This window comes from Ursus arctos, unplaced genomic scaffold (genome assembly GCF_023065955.2).
Source record: "Ursus arctos isolate Adak ecotype North America unplaced genomic scaffold, UrsArc2.0 scaffold_24, whole genome shotgun sequence".
NCBI classification, from domain to species: Eukaryota; Metazoa; Chordata; class Mammalia; order Carnivora; family Ursidae; genus Ursus; species Ursus arctos.
The window spans coordinates 2,027,198-2,053,885 of NW_026622919.1; the positions used below are offsets into that span (position 1 = coordinate 2,027,198).

The 26,688-nt window shown below is 52.4% G+C and overlaps 1 protein-coding gene across 6 annotated transcripts in view; it reads right to left on the reverse strand.

The window, feature by feature from the left end:
• Positions 1-26,688, reverse strand: part of RPTOR (regulatory associated protein of MTOR complex 1) — a 329,837-nt gene that overhangs the window by 127,501 nt on the left and 175,648 nt on the right. For 5 of the 6 annotated variants that reach the window (XM_026483938.4, XM_057317686.1, XM_057317685.1 and 2 more), the window contains one exon: positions 8,279-8,338. The exons of the other annotated variant lie outside the window; for it this stretch is intronic. In XM_026483938.4, the coding sequence (XP_026339723.2) occupies positions 8,279-8,338 (60 nt within the window). The remainder of the gene's footprint in view (positions 1-8,278; positions 8,339-26,688) is intronic. 6 annotated transcript variants of the gene reach the window in all.

Genomic DNA, 26,688 nt, shown 5'->3' on the forward strand with positions numbered 1-26,688 from the left:
CCAGGCACGGCTACACGCCAGACCTGTGCCAGGACCATCCTTCAACACAGAGCAAGGGCCCCGGGAGGGAAAGAAGGGGCAGAGACAGACATCAGTCTTATTTTTTTTCAGGTCATTAAATTAAGGAAACAAACCCCAATAACCCAGGCCTGTATTCTCCACTTCATGTCTGCATTATGACTCGTCCCTCCCATCAGATGGCTACAGTGACCAGAGTCACTGTCACACTTAGAGCGATGGAGAGGTTCTCAAGTACAAGCACTACCATGTGTTGAGGAGAAACGAGAGAACAAAACCGGATGCAAAATGAAGGGCTCAGAATCCTTGAGGAGTGAGCAACATTGATAATGTCGAGTTCCAGCTCGGCTGACCACATCTTTGTGTCTGGCCAGGAGACCACGACGCGTCACGTCCACGCGGCTCACACCATGCAGGTAGCACATATGCTGCCTTCCGCGCTCCCCTGCCAGGGGGCTTCCTCCCTCCACCCCAGCACTCCACAGGTTTATGATGTTGTTCAGCATGAACGGCTAAAGAATAAGGGACAGGGCCAAGGAACTCAACAAAAGAGCCAATTCCTGGTTGGTCTTATAACTGCAATTAAAAATAAGTTACCTCGCCAGTTAACCTGGACCCACGACCAGTCACCCATGAGCTGCACGGGATGCCCACGCAGCGACCTCACAGGGCGGCGGTGGCGGCCACACGCATCCCACATGGGAGAGACGGGGACAGGGATGTGCTCTGCCAGCTTTAATGCAGACGTGACCCCAGGGCCCCCGACCCCCATGGCTCCCAAAGAGGAGAGCCGGTCACAGGAAACAGGGACACACGGGCGCGCTGCCCAGCAGGGCACCCAGATCTCCCAGGTCTCACCCGGCGACCACCCCACCAGCTTCGGCCACACTGTGTAACTGGTTTATGAAAAGCTCCCAAACTATTAAAAATGTATATATTTTGAAATATTCTGTGGCTTCTCCAAACATAAGCCACTTATGGATTAAAAAAATCTGAAACACGGTCCCACCTGAGGCAGAGGCCAGGAGGGACGACGCCTGTGTCCCCACCTTGCCCGGTCACATGGTGGCAAACGGGAATGCGGGGGTGGACGACTGCCGCAGGATGCTGCCTGGAAGCCCCCCGCCCGCAGGACAGTCTGGGGGGGGGCATGGCTCTGAAAGTAGGAAAGCCGACCTGCTGAACCTGAGGCAGGGGACGGGCATCAACACTCCACCGAGTCTGAAGAGTGACTCAAACCCACTGACTGACCCACACGAGCCGGAGCACTGAACTAACTGCTCGCGACTCCATCTTAGGAACGTTTGGAAAAACATGACAAAAAACCCCCCAAGACTCAAAAGGGTTTTTACCAATTAGTTGTAGCCCCAGGAGTGTGGTATGTGCATGCTGGGAGCACGGGAAGAAGGAACGTGGGTGCCGTGGGCGCAGGCCTTGCTTTCAGAGACTACTCTCCAGGCTTGTGTCAGGGAGGGGACGCCACTCCCCCGCGGCACACTGGTGACAACTCTGTCCCGGAACGTGCGCAGAGCCTCGACCTTTGCACAAGGCACAGCTGGCCCCAGGCCACGGTGAGGTTGGTGGGGACGGCACGTGGGAGCCCGGGTGGGCTGGAGCTTCTGGAACAATCACACCAGCCAGAGGCCTGCAGGGTCCCTCGCACGCGTGGCCTGTGTCTGCATGGCCAGGCCCGCCTGGCGCAGCAGGAGAGGCGGCCCCAGGTTGTACCACGTCAGCAGTGCTCATCATCTGCCCCCCTCCACAGCCTGGGATCCATCTCCTATACAATCTTTCATGTCCTGATGAAGGATTTCACCTTGTACTCGAATTAAAACACAACACAAAACAGAAGCCCAGTCTGAGTCTGGACTGCTGTTTTTAGCTGCATGACCACAGATAATATCACTTCCTGTTCTAAAGGCTCGGGGGCAGGCAAATCTGGCGAAGATGCACCCTGGCCACGAAAGCACCACTGGGGTCTCGATGAGACACTCAGCACCTTGCAGGCGAGTTCCAGGCCAAGCACCCATGATGGGTGGGACCCGTGCAGAGGAAGGGTGTCTGAATGGCTAACGGACATTTGACGTGTCTGACAGTGGCGACTGCGTGAGCACATGGTTGACAAGGAGGAGAGGGCAGCGTTTGCCTCAAGTGCCGGCCGCAGAGGCATAAACCGTTCACCGTGCTGCGCACCTCATGTCATCTGTTCAGCTCTGAGCCATTGGACAGGACAACCATGCGTGCGACATGCCTTCGTGGACAGGGGGGTTAAAATTACCTCGAGTCAACAGCACGAGTGGGGCCCCAAGCCCAGCAGGACGGGCGGAGATGGGCACGGCCCCGAGAGCGGGAGCCGGATAGCCACCAATATCAAGAGCTGCCCAGGGTGAGAAGAATCCAACGAGACACTCTTTCCAGGAAAGTTCTCGGAATACCGGAGCTACAGTGGTCTGGACAGCTCGATTAAACACAGATGTGCCACGCGCCTGCCTTGCCTGCTAACTGCAAGCTCAAATCTCCGTATCCAAAGGGCTTCTTACAGACTGCAAGCACCACTGGGGAAAAATCTAAACACTAAAAAAATAGGTTAACAGCATTTTCTTGTATATGGAAAAAACTTGGGACACCTGGGTGGCTCAGTCGATAAAGCATCTGCCTTCGGCTCCGGCCATGATCTCGGGGTCCTGGGATCGAGTCCCACGTCAGGCTCCCTGCTCCATGGAGAGTCTGCTTCTCCCTCTGCCTCTGCCCTTCCCCTGTGCTCGTTCTCTCTCTCTCTTTCAGGCTTCCATTCTCTCAAAAAAAAATCTTTAAAAAACAAGCAAACCTGTATTTCCTCAGAAACAGATCTGACAGTTACTACGGCCAGATCTCTGGGCGCTTCATGCCCAGACTCTGTCCTGGTGCTCGGTGATTCTGAAGCCTGGAATCCATCCTGGCACAAGCACAGGAGCACAACCCGGCACTCACAGTCGACATCGCCTCTGCCGAGTGACGAGGGAGAGCCGTCAGGCACTGTCTCAGACCAGGCGTGCTGGAGGGTGTGTCTCCGCTCAACTTTGGGGACTTGCACCCAGAGAGAATGACTCAGGCCCAAATCAACTCCCGGCCAAGTCACTGCAGTAAAGACCTGACGTTTCTAAACGACCTGCTCTTACCTCTTCCGCCCACCACGACCCCAAGGGAAGCTCCAACCCCGACGGCCTGAAGGAGAAGTGGGGCTCATGCCATAGCCCATCCCAGTTAATCTGGACAGTGAGCAGACCTCCCTGAAACCAGGATGGCTTCTTCTCAACTGCAGACGCGGGCCGTGAATACAGAATTCTCCCAAAGTCACGTGGCGGCACCCAGCTGATGGCGAACGGGATAGGTGCGTGAGGACATTGTCCCCCCCACCCCCCCCCCCGTCTTTATCTGAAATCCGGATGAGCTTTAGTAATATAACCGTCCATCCTGCCACTCCGAGGAGGGCCGTTAGGGGACAGGCATTTGAGGGGTGGCCTAGCACCCGCTGAGAGCCGCCAGTACCAGTGAGCCCCTGGTCAGGCCCGCACGGCGCCCCGCTTCAGGATGAGGAAGACACGGAGGCGACAGAGCTGTCCTGCGAGCGTAGCTCCTGAGTGCTGGGCCTGGACTCGGGCCGCGGCCAACCGCTCCAGGTCCATGTTCTTTCCAGCCCCCGTCTGTGCGCAGGAAGCACTGTGAAAAGTGCTGCTGTCCACATTTACTATGTTTTCTTTTTACATTAAAAAGAAGAATCACCCATGCCAGCTCCCCGCATCTGACCAACCGTGTAGCATCCCTGGGCGCAGGAGGGAGGTGGAGAAGGGGACAGGGCGGTGCCGGCCCACGGAGGCGAACGTGTACATGCACGCCCTTAGCGCTGGGCAGACACAAACCTAAGTGTTTCTGGGAAAGACACCGGCTGCCGCAAACCCTGATGTCATGAATTAGGAAAATAATGCTTGACGAAAAATACTACCATCTTAACGTGTAAGGGTGCTTCCGTCTATTTCGCAATCCTCACGAACCAGTCTTCACAATGAGAGTGAAGCTGCTTCCCATGAAACAACGGGCACCTTTCATGGAAGAGCCACTTCCTCTCCAAATCCTGGCTTCAGTTTCCTTCCACCCCAGCTCTCCAGCCAGGCTGTTCCTGCTGTGCCTTACCGGAGGCATTCTGACCTGTGCTCCCTTACACAGTATCTCACTTCCCCACATTACCTATTGTTTTCTGCATCGTCATGTAGTAAACTGGCTTTTTTGGGTGTGCGGTTCCCTGATTTTAGCATGTGCAGACCTGCGTGGCCACCCTCACAACCAGGACAGTGAACATCCCTTCACCCCACACTCCCTCCCACTCCCGTCTCTGACCCGAGAGTTGTGTCTTCTCCAGAATGTCCTGTGAATGCAACCAGACCAGGTGTCTCCCCTGGAGCTGCTGGCCGTCACTCCACACGGTGCTTCTGGGGCCACCATGTGATCATGTGTCAAATGTCCCGCCATTTCCTGCAGGCTGTGCCCCCTAGACGAAACATCTTCTGCTTCTTCGTTCACCCCAAGGACGTTCTGGTGTTTCCAGTTTTAGGTGGTGATGAACAAACCTACACAAACACCCCCCACGTGTTCTCATGCAGATGGTTCATTCCTGTCGGACGAGTGCCTTCAAGTGGGCCCACGGTGTGGCCTTCCCATGACGCGGCTGTCTTACATGGCCGCCCCCCCCACGTGTTCTCATGCGGACAGTTCATTCCTGTCGGACGAGTGCCTGCAAGTGGGCCCACGGTGTGGCCTTCCCATGACGTGGCTGTCTCACATGGCTGCCCCCCCACGGGTTCTCATGCGGACGGTTCATTCCTGTCGGACGAGTGCCTATGAGTGGGCCCACCGTGTGGCCTTCCCATGACGCGGCTGTCTCACATGGCCGCCCCCCCACGGGTTCTCATGCGGACGGTTCATTCCTGTCGGACGAGTGCCTGCAAGTGGGCCCACAGTGTGGCCTTCCCACAGCGTGGCTGTCCCACGTGGCTGCCCCCCCCCCCCCGCAGCAGGGGCTGGTGGGAGTGCTGGCCGCCCTGCACCCTCGGCAGCCTTGTTTTATTGACCCACCTTGTGGGTGTGAAGCGGCTTGGTGTGGTTTGGGTCCGCGTTCCCCTAATGCCTGAAGGTCTTGAGCACCTTTCCTGGGCTTACTGGCCATTCTTAAATTCTCTTTGGTAAAGTATCTCTTTAGGTCTTTTTCCATTTTTGAATTGTTTTTTTTTTTCTTATTTTTTCCTTTGAGATATCTTTATATACTCTGGACACAGTCCTCTGTCGGCTCTGTGGTTTGCAAATATTTTCCCCAAGTCTGCAGCTTGTCTCATTGTCTGAGCAGTGTCTTTCAGAGAGTAAACATGTTAAATTTTGATGAAGTCCAATCTCACAAGTTTCTTCTTTCGCGGGTCGTGCTTAGGCTGTCGAGCCGCTGCGCACATTCTACATCTGGGGGGCTGACAGGGTGGGAGCCGGCTGTCCTGACACAGTCCGGGTGAGGGGAGCAGAGTCCCCGGAGGCCTGGCTGCCCCGCCAGCCCTGCCATGGGTGCAAGATGCCATCAGGAAGCACAGCCGAATCGAATGCCAGGTTCCTCTCCATACAATCAGAAGGTTTAACGAAGTAACTGAAAAAATACATATTTCTCATTTATGTGATTTTTAATAGCTCCTTTTACTCTGGAGAACTCAGAACACGTGGTGCTGTTGTTCCCGTGTGGCTCAGCGAGCACAGGTGGTGTTCGATTGGGAGCGGCCACAACCGTGCTGAGGGACTGGGACGGGACAGGGCAGCACACAGACACGGGGGCAGTGGCTGGGTTCCCGCCCTGCCTGGTGGGGGAGGGGCACACGAGTCTGCCCCGGGCACAGGCAGGTGGGAAGCAGAACAACAAGAAAAGGTAAAGCAAGACCTCTCTGGACAGGTCACCAGGCGTGACCTCGCCATGATGAAATGTGCCTCTGCACCACCTCCCCGGTCTGTATACTGGTCTGTATATGGTGATGGGAGCACAGGCGATGGAGGGAAATGGGCCCAAGAGCGCCTGCGGAGCTCCCCGGGGCAGCCAGCTCTGCAATCTCTGCGATCCCGACAAGGAACCCAAGCAAGCCCACTGGCTGACTGGACCTAGTCTTCTATTATTTTTAAAAGTTTTCTCCACATCAGTTTCTCCAGGCTTACACTGTTTGTTTAGCATTCGTAAACGGTTTTCTGGGTCATCGCCCCTGGAGGTGAAAGTGGCTTAGAATTTGGAGGAGCAGCCGGAGGGTGAGTGGAGGAGCCCCGAGCCCACAGGCCGCCGGCAGGGCAGAGCGAGACTGACCAGGGCGCGGGCGACACGGGGGAGGAAGGGCTCCACGTGCGCCCTCCCTCCCCCGTGTCGCCCAGCCCGTGTGCACCACAGTGCAGCCCCCGCTTCCGGACCGCGAGCGTGGACAGCAGGCAGGGACCACACAGCGCAGATAGGGAGGGGAGCACGCGCCGAGCGGGCTCGGGCACCGTCACTAGAGCGGGTCATCACTGTCTGCCGGCGGACTGTAGCGCGGCCCGCAATCTGAGCCGCGGCTGCGCGGTGCTGCGCTGAACAGTGGTAACGGAGGAAGGCAGACGGCCGGCTTGCCTGTGTGCGGTCCGCTACACCCAACCCCGAGGCTTGCGCCCTGGCTGACCCCTGCAAGCCAACACCTGCCTGCAGTCCCTGCTTCTGACCGCTGTGTCTGTCCCTGACCGACAGAACACGTCTGGCTCCCCTGCCTGCCGCCTCCCCTGGTTCTCCCGCTCCAGTGATTCCTGCTCGCCTGCACCTCACCTGTCAGCACACCTCACCCCCGCTCCCCTGCCTTGGCCTTTCTAACCTAGTGCAGCACCGACCAATGTCACGGCAATCCCTGCCACCATAACCCACCTTGCTTGTGAACAAAAGCACCCTGAAGTAGACCAGTCACATGATTTCCTTAGACAGTTACTCAAAATTTGAGAGTAATTATACTCAGTGAATTGTTTGCAGGTGCCCTAGTTATAGTTTCTTGATTCTTTATTTTACAGGCATCCCATGTGTCTCTATTCTCATAGAAAAATTTAAAAGACGAAAAGAAACCTATGTCATTTAACACAGCTCCTCCCCCTGTACTCTCCCACTCAGAGTGAACAACGGACCCACCGTTTCATGTCTGTTTCACCTGTATGCACACACGCAGAGGCATGCGTGGTGTAAACATACTCGTGGCAGCCTCCTGTGTGTACTGGTCTCTGTCTGCTTTGCCCACTAGCAGCACGCCAGATGGACCGTTCTGCGCCACGCCGAGCGGAGCGGCCACAGAGCACGCAGTCCTTGGCAGGACCTCTCCCCTTGTGCCCGCAATGGTGGACACTTAGGTGTAACCTTCTTGTCTATTTCCGTGACACACAGGCAAGGAGTTTTCCAGGAGAGAAACCCAGAAGTATATTTGCTTTTTCCTACCTGATTTAATTAAATTCAGGCCTTAGCGGTTCTCACCCACGATTTTGTGTATCAAGACTTAGAAAACTATTATCTTGTATGTTAATCCCAGAAGAAACGGTGTCCAGGGCAGAGGGTTTAAGAATAACTACCTAGATGAACCAGGATGAGTCAAGGTGAGTGTCACAAACACACACACGCACATACACGCACACACGTGCACACACACACCCGTGATGCAGGTCAAGTCTGGAGCCACAGAGTAGTTCGGACCCAAGGAGGTCCACAACAGGAGGCAGCCGGCCGCGCATCAACCTGGAAGGACGAGGAGAGGCCACACCACCACAGTGCACCACGAAGGACACGGCTGGACTGGGCCGTGACATTTGCCCTGAGACAGAACACAGAACAGGGGCGGGGGGCGTGCAGAATATCACCAGGCGAGCTGGGGGAAATTGGGTAGGTGCTAGGCTATGACCCAGCTATGGCAGTCGGGCAGCAGAGACAGCCTCTGTGTGCAGCCGTACGTTTGCTTTGACTTAGTGTTGGGAGTATTGGTCAATGTTCAGAAGTATTCAGCTTTCATTCTCGTTCTTTTAACATGGCCACGCGTGGAGCCGCGTCCTACACTGATCACCAGTGCAGCAGCCACAACACGGCCTTCGCCAGAGAACGGAAGTACACACCCACACACAGGGAAACATCCCCACGCTGACCGGAAGTGCCCCTGGGAACCAAGGGCGCCTGCAGACCCCGAAAGCCACACAGCTTAAAAATCTTACTTACTTTTCTATTAAATCCAGTGTGACCCCAGGCACCAGACTAACGCATTTCTGCATGCAAAACCTGCAGAGAAAGGAGAGAAAGTGAATCACACTGAGGGGCCATTTAACAGGAAATACAACAGTCCCCCAGGGACACGAGGGCCTACAGGTGGGGCGGGGGTTTCTTTATCCTGGCAGCTTTCCCACTTATGAAGAAAACCCGACTGCCAGCCTGTCCCTGGAGGGAGAGAAATCTGACATAGGGTCTCTGGGGAGGGGCCCCGGCGAGACAGGAAAGGAAGCGTCTGCCCAAATAAAGGACACACTGCTTCTCTTCCCTTTTTTCCTTCTTAAGAAAGCAAGCTGAGGAGGGTGTCGGCAGGATGGGCGAGCATGAATGACTTTCCGGCACACAAAGAAAAATGTGGGAGGAAACACAAAACAGCGAATTCGATGATATCACTTGCTTATCACACACCTGACTGCATCGTCACACTGAGCCTGGACTCCCGCAAGGCACACGGCCGGACAGCGAGCGCCCTAACGGGGGGGCAGGGAGCCACCCCTCTGCCTCCTGCCCGGGCTACTGGCACACAGCAGGGAAGAAGCAACTGTAACACCGAGTAAAAAGGCAACTTACAGCTTTTAGTGGGAGAAATGTGAAACATTTAATTCACCTGCTTCACAGATGACGCTCAAATAACCCCCTCCAACCACCCAGTAGGCCCACAGCGGGTATGCACACCTACAGGACTGTGCGTCACTAGTGGGACACGAGAAGTGGAGGACGGTCGGAGAAGGCCAGGGGGCCCACGGGGAGGGGACGGGTACAAGCACCAGGCCACCTTTGGGGAGACAAGGTGTGACACGTGCGAGGTGGTCGGGTAGGCTGGGTGACAGACCAGGAGGGATGGCAGTTGTGAGGACACGCGGCTCCCGAGGGCAGCCTCCAGGGTGGGGGGATGTGGAGCTGGCTGCCAGGACCCCCCATGCACCGCCATCCCGCTGCCCCCGCGGCACCAGGGCACACGCAGCTCCTCTGGCGGGTTCAGGTAAGTCTCTCGGTGGATAAAAATGGTCTTCAGGAAAGGAATTTTCCAGTGTAATTCTGGGTCCTACACAAACTGTGCCCCTTTGTCATTTGTCTTAAAATCTGTAACGTACTCATCCACTGGCACTTCTGGATTCCAATGATGATAGGATAATTTGTATCAGACGAGTCCCTTTATCAATAATAATAATCAGTTCTGGACAAAATACAAAAACAACCATGTAAAAGCACCAAGAAGCCAATGGATACTGGCAGACACAGAAGGGAAGTGACCCCAGAACAACTCTGGGCAAGTCCACCACTACTCAGCGAGTCCCGCGGGCACGCCCCAATCCACACAGCACGCGGGGGCCATGCTCAACCGGAAAGCAGTCACCTCACTGGCGGAGCATCTCCTGGAGTCCCCGGCTGACCGCTGCCCTGCACACGCAAGGGGGAGACTCCTGGGGCCCCCGAAGAGACAGTAACCGGAAGGCCGCACTGAGACAGTCAACACCCGCTCCCAGGGAGCGCACCAGCAGGGAGAGCTGGCCCGCCACGTTGAAGGAGCCTGATCCACACCTGGCCTTCCACTGACCTCCCAGGGAGGGGGCACCGTGCTTTCGTTACAACCATGCTCCAGGACTCAGAGCCACACGCCAGCACTACGAGCAAAGCCAAAGGACACCAGTCCTGCCACCAAACCACCTGCAAGCACAGAGCCAGACACTCCATGGAGCCTCTTGTTGTAGCTCCCACAGTGGAGTCTCCTCTCTAAAATCAAGAAGAAAAACAGGTAAAAGAACCAGATTCATAGTTGACCAGATTTTGGAATCAGCAAAGACTTAAAAATTATAAAAAATAACTTAATTATTATTTGGGAAATAGGCATTTTAAGCAATCTGCTGAAAATATAAAGTTCTATCAAACAGAAAATTAAAAACAGGGACAGCATGCGTTAAAGGACTCAGGGTAGTTGTACGCAGAGCAGCGTGGACAGATCAGTCACTGATGCCCCACGGATTTTGCTTCAGCCGGTAATATTGATCGCTTTTGCACCAGGATTGTTGACAACTGGTTTCTCTCTCCTCCCCCTGCTGAGAGCGTTACTGGCCACGAGAGAGGCCAAAGAGCAGGCAAAATCAGAGGTGGTGGAAGATCAGATACGATCACCGTAACAACAAACACGACAGGTGGCGCTATTCTGTCTGCGCTACCTGGTGGTGGGTGGAGCTCATGAAGAGGCTCGGGCCCTTCCGACTCCTCTTTGTCAGACACGCCCATTCCAAGCAGTTTCACGGCACCTGAGCCCTGCTCACCTCCCATGTGCTGATCCCCCAGGCCGGGGTGTCTGGCCGGGCACATGGACACCTGAGGCTGGATCTCTGTCAGGGAGCAGCATCCTAGCTTTGGCCCACAAGATGCCAGCACACCCCGACCCCAGCTGTGATGACCAAAGATGTGTCCCCGTGTTGCTGAATGTTCTCTCAGGGGCAGGATCACCACCGTCGAGAGCCACAGCCCTACACCAAGCAGCAGTATCTCTCACATTTTCCAGAACGGTCTCTCTGCTTCCACTCCTGCCTGCTCGGCCTACCCCTCTACCCAACAGCCAGAGCGAGGCTTTTAAGGAGTAATGTTAAGAAAAAAATGTTGAAATAAGTCATTCCATCTGGCTAAAACCCTCGAGAGGCCTCCTGCCACTCAGAATGAAATACCAAGTCCTCACCTGGGCCTACCACGGAAGGCCCTGCAGGATCCGGCTCCCAACCACTACTGACTTCACATCCTCATGCTCACCCTTCCTCACCCTGCTCCATTCACCCTGACGGTCCCTCCAACACACCAAGCAGAGACCGCCTTCAGGGCCTTTGCACTTGCTGTTCCCGTGGCCTGCAGTATCCTTGAACCAGGAAACTAAGATTTCCTTTTTTATTGTATCTAGATTTCGACCTCCTCTGACCAGCCTAAGGAAAACAACACCTCCATTCTCTATCCCCTCACTCTGCTTTTTAACGCTAGCATTTCTCATCCCCTGATGTGTTATTACACAGCTATTTGTATCTAGTCTTTACCATGGAAGGTAAGTTCGGGGGGTAAAAGTACTTCTCTCATCTTCTTGATCACTACAACTCGTGTCTAGGATGGTACCTGACACATTGTTCTGCTATCTGATAAATACACGTGAGCAACTGAATACAGTACGAAATTGATGTGGTCATTTTTATGGGTTTCTTATATTTCACCCATATTCTTGTTTTCCTGTCACTCTTGAAAGCAAGTAGCTTCAAGATTTTATGAACAAGTTATTTAATGTTAAAAAAAAAAAACCCCAGCTCTGTAACCTCATAAAGTATCTTGTAACTGCTCGATGTTGTGTCTAAAAATGGAAAGACATTAAATATATTTTCCTAACTAAAAACACAACACGCATTTACCATAAAAAATTAGAGGTACAGAACATTACACGTGAAAATTACCCCAAATCCTAAGACAACTGTTACAAAACACTGGATCATTCCGAATGATTTCTAGGATAAAAGAAAATCCCCGTCCCTGTAAACCCCAACAGTACGGACGTGGATGCGGGGGAAGCATAAGTCTGCACCACTGCACACATGTGGCCACTGCTTCCACACGTGCTCCTGGAGACAACCAGTATCGACACTTGGGTTCTTGTTTCTTTCCATAAGACTGCCATACACATTATAGCTATTTTTCTAAACATTTTCCCCCCAATATTTTCAAACACTCAACAAAGTTGGAAGAATTTTACAGGAAAGGCCTGTGTCCCAGCACCTGGGCTCCACCACAACCATGTGACTACACTGGCTTTGTCACGGCTCTGTCTCTCCCGCCACGAATCCACTTTCCTTTTGGTGCAACTGGCGATACTGTACACTCCCCTCTAGATTCTTCAGCACGCATGCCGACGTCGCAATACTGGCTTATTGCTTTTGTCCTTGATGCAAAACCACACACGATACAGTGCACACATCTTTACCACACATTTGTCGACTTCTGACGACGTGCAACCCAGACCCCTACAGCGACCACTACTGACATCCCAGAATGTTTCCTCTTGTCTTTCCCAGCCAATTCCTACTTCCTACCATTGCCCCCAGGGGCAAAATCTGTTCTCATTCCTCCCCCAACTCACTCCTCTGTTCTAGAATTTCACAGAAGCAGAGCTGTCCAGTGTGCACTGTTATACGAGGCCATGTCCAGCCAGTGTGATGTTTCCGAAGTTCATCCAGGGCCGTGTCTGTATCATGGGTTGATTCTGTTTGACCGCTAACTAGCACTCTGTCACATGAATACCCTGCACTTTACGATGCTGTTTTGTACCTTGTCCTTGTACACCTCGGACGGTATAAACGCTGATACACACAACGTCACTCTCTCAATGTGTGAGCACTGTACGAACACCAAGTCTGTTGTCCTCAGGATGTGTTCTTAGAAGCGGACTTGCCTGACAGATGGTTACACCTGGGTTGAATTACTCCTCATTGTCCGATGGCTTTCCAGAAAAGAATTGTCATTTACTGTCACATTAAGGCTGAAATACCCATTTTTTCACTTCTTGCCAATACCGGGTTTGTCATCATAAAAAACGAAACCACCGTCTGCCCGACTGACAGGTGTGAAATGACATGTCATTTGACTTTCTTTGATTAGTCTTGAGGTTAAACGCCAGTTAATAACTTTCGGGTTCTTTGTATTTTTCTTTTGCTTGTTGCCTGTTCATGCCCTTATTAGCATTTTTATACTGGGGTACTCATCATCTTACTGATTTTTAACAGTGTTTTATACATTAACAGAATCAACATTTTGTTACGTGTTACAAAATTTTTCTCAACTTATAATTTTACAGTTGACCCCAAACCATCACAGGAGTGAGGGGTGCCAACCCCTCCGGCAGACGAAATCTGCGTGTAACTTCTGACTCCCCCAAAACTTAACGACTAACAGCTTCTGGAAGCCTCACCGATAAGTTAATTAGAACGTATTTTGTACGTGTACATATACTACATTCTGACAATAAAGTAAACTAGAAAAAAGTGTTAAGAAAATCATCAGAGCAAAGGCAAGAGAAACAAAAGATAAAATGAACTTGTGGGACTTCATCAAGATAAAAAGCTTCTGCACAGCCAAGGAAACAGTCAGAAAAACTAAGAGGCACCCACGGAATGGGAGAAGATATTTGCAAATGACACTACAGATAAAGGACTGGTATCCAAGATCTACAAAGAGCTTCTCAAACTCAATATGTGAGAAACAAATAAACAAATCAAAAAATGGGCAGAAGATATGAACACTTTCCCAATGAAGACATACAAATGGCTAACAGACACATGAAAAAATGTTCAAAATCATTAGCCATCAGGGAAATTCAAATCAAAACCACACTGAGATACCACCTTACGCCAGTTAGAATGGCAAAAATAGACAAGGCAAGAAACAACAATTGTTGGAGAGGATGTGGAGAAAGGGGATCCCTCCTACATTGTTGGTGGAAATGCAAGTTGGTACAGCCACTTTGGAAGACAGTGTGGAGGTCCCTTAAAAAGTTAAAAATTGAGCTACCCTTTGACCCAGCCATTGCAATACTGGGTGTCTACCCCAAAGATACAGACGTAGTGAAGAGAAGGGCCGTATGCACCCCAATGTTCATAGCAGCAATGTCCACAATAGCTAAATCGTGGAAGGAGCTGAGATGCCCTTCAACAGATGACTGGATTAAGAAGTTGTGGTCCATATATACAATGGAATATTACTCAGCTATCAGAAAAAACGAATTCTCAACATTTGCTGCAACATGGACGGCACTGGAGGAGATAATGCTAAGTGAAATAAGTCAAGCAGAGAAAGACAATTATCATATGATTTCTCTTATCTATGGAACATAAGAACTAGGAAGATCGGTAGGGGAAGAAAGGGATAAAGAAAGGGGGGGTAATCAGAAGGGGGAATGAAACATGAGAGACTATGGACTATGAGAAACAAACTGAGGGCCTCAGAGGGGAGGGGGTGGGGGAATGGGATAGACCGGTGATGGGTAGTAAGGAGGGCACGTATTGCATGGTGCACTGGGTGTTATACAAAACTAATGAATCATCGAGCCTTACATCGGAAACCGGGGATGTACTGTATGGTGACTAACATAATATAATAAAAAATCATTAAAAAAAAAAAGAAAAGAAAATCATCAGAGAAAGCACATTTACAGAACTGTCCCGTGTTTACTGAAAAAACTCCGCATCTAAGTGGATACGTGCAGTTCAATCCCATGTTGCCCAAAGGTCAACTGTATTTTAAGTTTTGTTTACTGTTTTCCTTGCCGTACAAAACTTAAATCTGTGTTTAATAAAATCTATCACTCCCTTTATGGCTTTTTAATTGTCTCAGCTGATCATTTTCCCAGTATTTTTGTGTTTTCCCTTTCACATCTGAGTCTTTGTTATATTTGGAATTTATTTTATTATGTTAAGAGGAAGGGATTTAAAAACTTCAAATGGTGAGCCATGTGCCCCAAATACTAGATACTGAGCAATTCATTCTTTTTCCGAATTATACATTCGGATACATACAGACTCTGTTTTTGGAACGAGATCTCAATTCTGTTCCATTGACGTGAAGGTCCACACTCTCAACTGTACCTTCAAAATGCACTGGTAACTGGTAGGATGAGTTTGCTTTCACAAATCTTTCTTTCTTTTTAAATTTTCATGGCGATTCTCAAACATTCGTTCTTCCAGTTGACCCTCAAAATCAATTTGTCAATACTGTGTTGAATTTATGGTTTAATTTAAGGAGAATTTATATCCTTAATTTACTGGGTCTCACCATGTAATTGTGTGGCCAAGCCCTCCTTTTATTCAATTTCCTTTCATTTCAATCAGCAAAGTTTTATGGGATTTTTCTATCTATGCATGCAATGCGTTCTGAGCCAGTTCATGTTCCTGTCACTGTCTGTTACTGTCGCTGTTATAAATCAGATTCCTTTCCTTCCCAGTATTTCCTTGCTGGCTATTTTTAAATACAGAAAAGGGAACACGTTTTAAACGATTATTGTGAAAAATACCATAGGTGAAGAGCATAAAACATGGACGTGATAAAGTCAGTACAAGCAGCGCCCAGATGAAGAAATGTGCGCCCGCAGGGCTCCACGGCCCCAGGCACCCGCCGCACCCTCAGGAGGCAGCACTCGCCCGTGTGCCGTCCATGCGTGTGCTCGGTCAGCAGCCGGCTACTGCCGGTAGGCTCCCATGTGTTTTAATTTGTTATTTTTTTGCAAAGCTGAGGTTCAGATCACACACAAATAATGCGACTTAGCCTTCTCCTTAGAAGATGTACACTTTTCACGTTGATTTCTCATCTCAGGATGATACTGACTCACGTTTCCAGAACAATGTGCTGGATGAACTAGAGTCAGTCCACACCCTTCTCTGGGTTCTAACAGCACTGACGGAGACACAGAGTGATGACAGCGGCTGGTGTGGAAGAGATTCTCTCACACAAAGCAAGGAGCCTTCTATTTTTGTTACAAGTTTTTATTAAAATTCATTTTTAATTTTATCAAATAATGTTTCTCCTTTCACCCATTAATATGATGAATTATGTTAATAGGCAGCCTAATGGCAAGTTGTCAAAGCCATCCTGGAATGGATCTCACGGCGGAAGCTCACTCTTCTCTTCCTGCACCGCAGGTCCTAGTCGCTAACAGTTTATTCTGAGCTCAACGGTAGCGGCTGTGTGTGTGTGCGCGCCTGCACACGTGTGTGTGTGTGTGTGAGTGTGGGTATGTGTATGTGTGTGCCTGTGTATGTGCATGTGTGAGGCTGTGTTTGTGTGTGTGCATACGTGTACGTGTCTGTGTTGCTGTGTGTATGAGCCTGTGTGTGTGTAGTGCGCACACACGTGTGCCTCTGTCTGACGGTGTGTGCACACACGTACGTGTCTGTGTTGCTGTGTGTATGAGCCTGTGTGTGTGTAGTGTGCACACATGTGTGCCTGTGTGACGGTGTGTGCACACATGTACGTGTCTGTGTTGCTGTGTGTATGAGCCTGTGTGTGTGTAGTGTGCACACATGTGTGCCTGTGTGACGGTGTGTGCACACATGTACGTGTCTGTGTTGCTGTATGAGCCTGTGTGTCTGTACGTGCGCACACATGTGTGCCTCTGTGTACCTGTGTGTGTATGCGTGTACGTGTCTGTGTTGTGATGCGTATGAGCCTGTGTGTCCGTGTGTGTGTAGTGCGCGCACACGTGTGCCTGTGTGCCTGTGTGTACACACGTGTACGTGTCTGTCTTGCTGTGTGTGCACGTACACACGTGTGCCTGTGTGACTGTGTGCACACGTGCGCACATACCAGATGTGTCACGGTTGCTGCGCCCACCGTGGTAACCTCTGGAACAGGACACAGACGCGCGCCTGTGGTAAAGTGCGCTGTGTGCCCACACGCCGCTGTGTTACCATCTGCTCCCTTCTGTATTTCAAGAACAATTACCTGTATGTTGAATCTTCATTCTTCTCCTTGTCATGCTGCTCATTTTTTATTGCTTTCCATTTCCTGTAACACCTACTCACCGGTACCTGATTTTAAGGTCACTTAAATTTTAGAATTAAATTTTATTTCTTAAACCTTTTCCTTCCCTTTGCTAGTTCTCTTTTTATCTCGATGTATTATTTTGTCATCTTAATATTTATCGTTTTGTTCCACAGAGATGGTTTTTATATAATTTCATGGACGGCACAAAGCACATGTTGCCTCCACTGCCCGGCACAGGACGGCCTCTGGTGATTCACAGGTCCCTTCTGGCCACAGCCGAGGCCACGCGGACGCGGGGACGTGGGGTGGGGGCCACTCACCAGAAAGACCCAACACTGGACAGAGGGGGGCACTTTTGGCCCCACACAGAACCTCCACCCTCCGGGGGGTGGGGATGGGGCTGGAGACCGAGTGCCCTAAAACCGTTGAAGCAGCAGATGGGAGAGCTTGCAAGTTTGGGAGGACACCAGTGCCTCCGCCCTCCCCCGCGAGCAGGAGCCGCACTCCTCTAGAAGACGTGCTTCCTGGAGGTCTTGCTCTCAACGCCCCGTGCCACCCCCGCACGCGGCCTGCCCCTGGTCACAGCTGGCAGACGGAGGAAGGACCTGAAGAGCTCAGGCCCACAGCAGCTTGTGGTTCAGTCTGACGTGCGCTCCAGGTTCCGACGGGAGGTTGTGTTTGGCGGGAGATGGGCCAGGCATTGTCTTCCCGGGCGGCACACGGTGCCTCCCGGAGCCCCCGGCCCAGAGGCCAGGGAGCTTTCACATTCTGGACTGTTTGCTCCAAGGCGTCCCCCACAAGAAGCACCCTGCCAGAGACGCCAGGCTTTGAATATTCCCTTTTTAAAAGGAACTTGGGGGGACAGCTCAAAAGAGCAACAAACACACTTAAAACAAGCAAATTCTTTGGTATTTCATTTAATCCAGCAGGTTTCAAAAAACAAAACCCCACATGAAACCGGTGTGTCAATCAGCTGGTATTTGTAACTAAATTAAAAGTCTGCCATTTGGTATCATTAGGTCCTAATTTACTAACTTTAAATAGCTGCCCTTCTAGAGACACAGGGCGGCCTACTCTCCCGCGGGGCGTCCAGGCCGGAACGAGGACAAGCCGTGAGTGCAGCTCAGGAGTGGCTATTTCGGGGCTGCCCTGCTTCCGAAGCGAGGCCACTGAAAGCAAAGCCGATTGTTCCATCGGTCAGAGGAGCACGACACCCCTTCATCTCAGCTTTCTGCCCTGCGAGGCAGTGAGCTGGCCCCGACGGTCTCCTGGCCACAGCCTGGGGGCCAGGCACTGACGGGGGGGGCCCCTTTGCCCCCAGAAGAGCCCGCCTGGTGAGTGAGCCTGGCCGCCATTGGACGCAGCTTTCAGGGGAGCAGGGTGAACTTCACGAGGGTTCTGTCTTTTTAGTTTAGAAGAGAGTAAAATGTCAAGACAATTGTGGTTAAAAGGAAAATGTCTTTAAAAAATGCGTAAATATTTGGGGGTAAACATCATGTCTGTAAGTTACTAAAAATAGCCATAAACACAAAACAATGAAGCAAATAACAACTGAAAAATGGGGGCAATGAGCACACGGGGGTTCATTTTATTATTCTCTCCACTGTTCTTTAGAGCGGCTAGAAATTACCCTGTAATAAAGAGTCAACAGAGAAAGAGACGGAGAGTCCGCACACACCCTCCTACACTGATGAGTCAATAGCAGGAAAACATTTAAGGGGAAGATCTAATTGTTCAAAACCTGGGCAGTGTGTTTCCATTTTTGAAGAATGTCAAATTCCGAGGGAGGCCCCAGCCTCTCCCACCTCGGCTCGCCCCCGTGCTTGTGAGCAGCTGGTTCTGCCCGGGAAGCACCGCGCTAGGCTGCAAAAGCAGGACACCAGTGCCCTTCCCTGGAAAGCCGACCTCGCCGTGCAGGTGACTCTCACGACCGACCAAGGGAAGGAGACCCGAGACACACAGTAAGCTTCAGTGGACCTCTCCCACGCGGTCTGGGGCCCGCTCCTGTGGAGGCACCTCGCGAACTGAGAATCCCACTTATCGGAGGCCACCTGAGTCCCCAGGCTCCTCAGCCTGGTTCAGATCTTACCTGAGAATCAAAACAGAACACCACCCACCACCACAGATGGGAAGTGAACAGACACCAACCTGCCTGGAGGAAGTTGGCTTGAGTCAGAAAGGGGCCGCCTCGGAGGACAGGCACCCAGGGCTCCGACCCGCTCGCCCAGGGGCCCCACAAGAACCCTGCTACACAGCTGATTTAGGGGGTTTCTTCCTACGCCCTGGAAAGCCGGCCAGAGGTGCAGAGAGAGGGTGAAGGGACTCCGGCTGCGGCTGCAATCCCCCGGGAGCCCCGAGCATCAGGAGAACGCAGCACGCGGGGGGGCGAGAGGGAAGGTTTTCTACGAGATGCACCTGTTTGTGTTCACACACAGCAGCTGGGCCTTAATTCATCTTTTCCAGGATAAAGGGTGGCCTGCGGCAGATGCACAAAGTTAAATGTAGGTAAACATTAAGGGATTCTTTTCCATCGAAGAACCAGACCTTTAAATTATAATCGTCTACCATGTTTATTCTTAACTTATTTCTTTTGGGCCCTCTGAGGTGCTCTTTCCGTATTAAGAAACTACACCCTTGACCCGTCTGTCCTCTGCATCCAAAAGTCCCTCTGGGGCCCGTCGGGGCCTGTGTCCACAGGCAGAGAGGAGATACAGGCCGCTCCGCCTCAGTGAGTAAGGACGGGAGGGTGCCGTGCAGCACGACTCCTTCCCACTTCCCATCCCAGTGACAGCTTCCCAAGAGCTGACCCTATTTAAACTCACAAGCCTCTGATATGCGGAGACAAGCAGAGCTCGCGAGCTACATAGGCGGCTCTCGCACGGATCACTTTAGAGTCAGTCAGTCCCTATTATGGGGACTGAAACTGATGTCACCGCACACCTCTGAAATCGCGGCACGTCTGGTGGCCCCATGCCAGGCCTGAGTCTACTCCTGAACACATGTGACAGAAGAAACGAGGGGAAGGAATTTTAAACAGGACTGGAGACCAGGGCAGGATGTGCAATACTTAGCTTCTTCTGCAAGTGAGACCAACACAAGCCCCCCAGTGCATCACAGAGGCCTGACCCGAGTCACGCGCACCTGAATCTCTCCCTTCCCTAAGCCGAAACACCTGTCCCCGTAACGACAGCTGGGGGTCGGGTCAGAAGCCCCATCCATCCCCTGGCTGTCCAGGCCCTGGCAGCATGGAGCCACTCTCCAGATTTCTGCCACGGACAAGGCTGCTCCACGTCTCGTAGGGAAAGCCAAACTTCCCGGGTGCTGTCCAGCTCCCACCCGAGACTGCGCAGGGCAAAATTTACTCCTGAGATACCCACAGGGGAGGCTCTTTTGAGTACGTTCCCTGCATTTTAGGCCTGCCAAGTTCTTCCTATTAAAAAATGTGAGTACTTTTCAGCGGCACCAGGTTTAGCTCGTGGGGAGGGGTGCGTGGGGTGGGGACGAGGGAAAGTGCTTGTGGATTCACGGCGGGAGCCGTGAGCTGATGGGCAGCCACGCGACGACAGACAAACTGCAGTGCACTCCTCGGGAGGGCGCACACTGCTCCAGCGGGCCACCCTGCCAAGGTCTACAGGACGGGGGCCGCGACAGCACCACGTCCTACGTGGCTCCTGTGGCCCGCTCACATGCTTGCCATTATCATCACAGTTCCCAGGGGAGAAGGCTGAGCTTCAGAAGGTCCTGAAATCATCCAGCCAGCTAGTTGGCTGACCTGAGCACCCTCCTCCGGACCCACATGGCAGGTGCGCCCACGTGGGCCAACACGACTGGACCCAAACTCAAAAATAGCATTCGCTGATTCCTTGTGCCCATCAGAGAACGTTCAACACATCACTTCAGACTCCATCAAGGAAAGCGGGAAAAACGAGGAAAGAGGAGGACGGTGGCAGCTTGTGACAGAGGACCCTGGGCTGCACGAGGGAGGCCCGCAGGCTGGGCTGGGAGCTGCCGGGAGGGCCGATGGGACCCGAGGCTGCACGGAGGCAGCGGAACCAGGAAAGAAACGAAAAGTGTGCCCATCCCATTCGTCTTTGCCAAGAGCCGTGCAGGACGCCACATCCTAGCCTGGATCCCGGCTGACACACCAGCTGGTCAACAGCTGTGCACCAGGCCGCACACCACCGTCAACAGGGCTGCCTTCCTCTGGACGGAGAGCGCAGTGGCTCTCGTGCCTGTATTTAAGATGAACCCCCCAACACTGCAGCTCTCCCTACGAGTTGCCCTCCACGCGAGCCTCCAGTTATATTCAAGGAAAGCAGAGGGCCCGGAATATGTTTCCAAACATTAAAGCACCAACATGATTTTAATTTCTTGTGAGAGAAACATTTATCAATTGAGTGGCCTGATAAGTACCAGATACTTCAGCTGCGTTATGAACCGTGAGTCTGTGTCTATTAACTTAATAGAAGCAGACGGACATGACGGTAACATTGCTGGGGCTGTGGCGGGGGGGAGTCAAGTCAGTGGCACGTGTAGCTTACACCAAAGAGCGAGTTCTCTACGGCAGACAAGAGCTGGAGAGACATCAGGCCAAGCCAAGGAAACGAAGTCCGGGTGCCCCAACCACTTCTCCGCGCTCATGACCCTCAGAGCCAGCAGGAAAGCGTTCTGGGGGGCAAGGGCGAGGAAGAGCGCTGCTGAGAACCGGAGCTCATTCCTGGCATTCTGGTGGCCAACAAGTGCGACTGTGTTGATCTTCTGTTACCCTGTGTCGCTCAACAGGCTGGATACATAGTCTGTCCTTGAGCTCCTTAACCAGGGAGGAGGCTTGGAAATTACACCCAGGGTGGTCACTGTGCCACAACTGCTGATTTTACCCGTTGTGCTCCTGGTCTAAGCTTTACAGAGCGTTAGGTCAGCGGCCTTGGGACCTCACCCTCCGAACCCATCCCGACGGCGTCCACCATCAGGAAGGGGCGGCGTCTGAGCCCACAGGACTTCAAACTCCTTTGTTCCCGTAGGAAAATCCTGATGGCATCAGAATGACATCCCCCTTTGTCCACCCACAACCACAGAGGCACCAAGGAAGAATGAATGAACACAGACGCGGCCCCTCCGACGAGTCTCCCTTCAGGGCAGCCAGAAAGCCAAGTGTAGGTCCGCTCACCACAAGACAGAGCACGTCTGCTCCCCTGGCTGTGAGAACAAGACACCAGACGAGCTGAGGACATCACGGTGTCCTGTGATCTAGCGTCACTAATGTTTGTGCATAATTTTGTATTTTTATAGGAAGAAGTTTACATCGACGAATGGAAAGCCCGTTCACCACAGCACACACGTGCAAACAGGACTGCAAGCGGCTCTGCCTGGCCCCGTGCGGTCACTCAGGCTGCAGCCTGGGCAGGGGCTGGCTGGCGGTGGCCATGGGGATGAAACCTGTGTCCCCACATAAACCCATGACCCTGCTTCTCCAGAGACTGCGGCAGGGCAACGTGGAAGGCTCGGTTTTGTCCTGAGGTACGAGAACGTGGCCCAAGCCGTGGACAGCGGCCAATACAAGGTTGGAACACCGCGGTCTGGTTCTTGCCGAAGATGACGGAGAGCAGCGCGCTGACCTGCCTCATGAGCTGCGCACACTTCAGGTTTCAGCTCCTATTCCCCTCCTTCCCTCAAGTCCTAATCTTGAACGAACATTCTCTTCACCGTTTGCATTACGTGGAGAAAAACCAGCACAGGAACGTTAAGATCGGTGAAAGGACACGTTCAAAAGGTGTTCTCTCTGTGATTTCTCTAACGGCTGCTTCCCCACGAGCTGGGGAGGTTGTGACCCCCAGGAGGCACCAGGCACACAAGGGCCCGCGACGCACCTGCTCTGGATGCCTGGGTCACACGGTCCACCTGGGAAGCTCGTTCCCGTCATCTGAGGAAGGCTGATTTTCTGAAACCAATTTTCACCTGCCAGTAAAAACAGGATCCTAATAGCGACTCCCAGTAGAAATCGCAGAGAAGTGGCTGGCCCTGACATCCTGGGGCACGGAAAAAGTGTGACTGTGGTTCTGCAAGTACATTGGCAATTGGATTAATCCACAGAGAAAACATATTTTTCAGACTTGTTACATGATCATCGTATGAAAACTGCAAACGTTTATGGAGGAGGACAAAGGGCATCAGGTTCGGTCTTCTCCCAGGGTGATGAACTGAACAATGACTTAGTATCTTCAATTCCTACACAGCAGGCTAGCCCCAGCCAGAATCTAGACCAAGCAAGGCCCTCTGCAGAAGAGAATTTACCTTTTCTTTACACAATTCCAAAGGGATTCCAGTAATGTGCCTGCCACGCCTGCAGGAGGCGTTCTCAGCATCAAAGTCAGACTCGGAGTCCAAGGTAAGCTCCTTTAGGACGTCATCATCCCATCTACAAAAATTAACTCGAAATGGATAAAAGACCTAAATGTAACTCTCAGAAGGAAATACGGGTGTATAAACCTTCATGACTTTGGAATATGACATCAAAAGTATAAGCAACAAGAGAAAAAAAGCAGGTAGGATGGAGAACTTTTCTGCATCGAAGGACACTATTGAGAAAATGGAAAGATGACCCACAGAATGGGAGAAAATATTTGCAAGTATGATTTGCAAAGCATATGTCTGATATGGGTCTAGGACCTAGAATATATAAAGAACCCCTACAACTCAACAAGAAAAAAGACAACACAGTGAAAAAGCACATACAAGATCTGGATGCGTAACGCGGGATCTCAAGGACGTTTGTGCGCTGCTGGTTTGGACGTGAAGCCGGGCAGCTGATGGGGAAAAGTCTGGCAGTCCGTCAAGGAGCCACCATGTGACCAGAATATCTGTGCAAAGTAAGGAACACGTTCTCTCTGAAAATAAAATTAAGACTGCGCTGAAATGGCATTTCCACGTATGCGAGATCTGGGGCGGCATAAATTAGTCCAACATTTTGGTGAAGAAGTTTGGCAACTGACATCACAAACTCTACGCTTTGACCTACTGACCCCATTCCCAGAAATGAGTCTAAGAAACAGTCCAAACGAGGCAAAAGCTCGGTGGTGCACTGAAGGATGAACGGGGGAAAACACCTGCAAATACTTGAGTTTTACAGTGACAGGGAAATGCTTTAAATAATATCGTCCATAAATGCAATGGAGTATTACAGTTGAGAATAGAACACTGGCTAACAACGTAGAATGATAATCTGGAAATTAAAAAATAAAATACAAAATATGTGTAACCGGGAAATCAGGTGCACATAAAGACAAGAAGTATGAAGGAAAACAGAAAAATAAAAACAGTTAATTTGCGAGGTGAGTGGCATTCCGGGTGATTTTTCTTCGTCTCCTGCCTTTCGCTGTGTGCACTGTAAGGCTGTGCACGCAGGAGACCCGAGGGAACACAGGCCCACCCCAGCGCTCTCGCACCGACGCGCATTTCTGGGCCGTGCAGTCTGCAGAGCGAACGTGGGGGCAGTGCGGACCCCAGCGCTCTCAAACAGGCAACGCTGAGGGCAGGCGGAGCACAGATGTGTTCTGCCCTGTTTCTGCTGCAGAAAAGGGCTCCTCTCCTCTGAAGAGGCAGGGAAGGAAAAGACAGCGCTGGCGGCCTCAATCGAGGTGCAGAAAACAGGAGACTAAGAGCAGGCCGATGGGAATAGAAACAAGAAGGAATGTGAAAAAGTGCAGCGAAATGGCTGAAAACAGAGAAGGAAATAGAAGGCCTGAGCCCAGGCGATTGTTTCCTGGTCTCCCACGCCTCCCCTGTGCCAGACCGGAGCCCGTGGCGGGGCGGCACAGTTCCCTGGCACGGCTGGGGGTGGGGCACACAGAGGGAGAAGCCCCATCATGCCGCTGGCAGATGGGCACCGCGGGGGCACACGCAGCAAGAAGGCAGCGGGCGCTGGTCCGTGAGCAAGTGTGAGGACAGGCCGAGTGACCCCGACAGAGAGGGACGGAGCGCACAGGAGGGTTTGGTCAAGGAAAGCTGAATCTGAAAGCGTGTGACTTAAGGACCTGCCAACTTCCCAGGGCGGTGGGGAGAGGAGGGGTGTCGCGACGCCCTGCAGACACAACGTCTGAGTCCTCCTTGATTTCTCTGGGGCACCTTCATCCCCTGCCACCGAACACATGTCCCACAGCTCCACAAGGACACACGCTGTTCCGCCAGCTACCGGAAGGTCTGCAAGGTCCCCAGAGGAGAGCTGGTTCTTAGGTGAACTGTGGAACACTGTCGATTACAATGACACCGTGCAGCAACATCGCCTCAAGTGCCTGAAGCAGGCGGGGGTGGGGCCGTGGCTAGAACATAGGGTTTGGGATCGGAGGAGCCGTACGTCCATTTAGGTCTGCTATGAATGAGGCTGTAAGCCCGGCAGCCACACGCTGAGCATCGGTTCCTTATCAGTAACACGGCCATGCTCATGCATCTTTGGTCCTCGGGCTATTAGCAAAAACAACGGTGAAGCCGTACGGGAAGGCACGTCACAGGTTACAGAGCGCTCTGCAATTAACATTATAAAGTTCACACACGCAGAAGCGCTCAGCCACGGTCTCACCTGTCATCTCTATGACAAGGGAAGGAGAATATGGTCACCGCACGTTGGGTCTTTCAGAACACTGCGCTTACAAACGGGGACGGACAGGACCAGAACGGTCTTCAGGGTCCCAGAGCCCCTGGTTTCTTAGGATATCCTGGTGTCCTACAACACCAACGGGATAGAAGCCCTTCTAAAACTTCAGGTGTTTCCAATAAATGCAACATCAGCACTCCTTTGAGCAGACAGGCAGAAGAACTCAGGCTACAGCCTGACGTGCCCCCAAGAAGAGCCCCTGTACCTGCTTGGGACTGGCCGCGTCACTGGCCCGTGTGGCAGGAGAGGGAACCGCTACACCAACAGCCCTGCCTTCCGCCATGGCTGCCTGGAGGGGCCCGGCGAAGGCACACAGTCCAAAGACAGGACCGCTGCATGACGGCGCACACGACGGGCAGCGAGCTGCCGCACATCTGGCTTCCAGGAAGAACAACTTCGTGGCAGCCCCATGGTGACAACATGCCCCCGACAAGCCCTGTCTGCTTGGAGCACCCACGAGGAAGGGTGGCCAGTGCCGGGGAAGCAAAACCAAGTCAGCAGCGGCCGACCCAGGATGGGGCAGCGTGAGCTTCGTGGGCACAGCAGACTCCTGGCCGGGCATTGGCCACCGTTCCAGTAATATCCTCCCTGTACAGAGTACCTCTGGGGGCAGGGCTTGAGCAAAGCACAGGCAGAAATCAAAATAAAGGGAGGCCCTTTCCAGCAAGCTTCAAGCTCAACAATTGGCCAGGGAGTGAGAAAGAACAAGAAAAACTGAGCCATAAAAAGAAGAGATATTTGAAATGACTGCTTCTCCTGCATTCACAGAATATACTGTGTTGACAACCAGCCCACATATTAAACCCCACACCAGGAGACACTATTTACCGCGGCATAATTCAGGTGCCACTGTGGCACGCCAGCACACTGCCCACTTTCCCGCACAGCCCGTGGGGGGCGGGGGGGGGGGCGGCAGGGCGCTGGCGGAGCTCCCATTCCGGAGCAATCAACAGTGTCTATGCCGGCCTGTCCAGGTGCGGCTGCGAGGAGCACTGTCCAGACCACTGCCTCGGCCTCCCGCGCTGCTGGGCCACCGCCTCCATGCCCCAGCACCCGTGATGGGGGCGTTCTACCATAAAGACTCTTGCAGAGAGTCTGATTTCGAGACCCGCATTTTTGAAGCCCCCGACGGGTGACCAGGGAGAGCAGGATGGGAATAAAGAACACCCTCGGACAGCGCACCCCGGGCCCTGACGGCAGC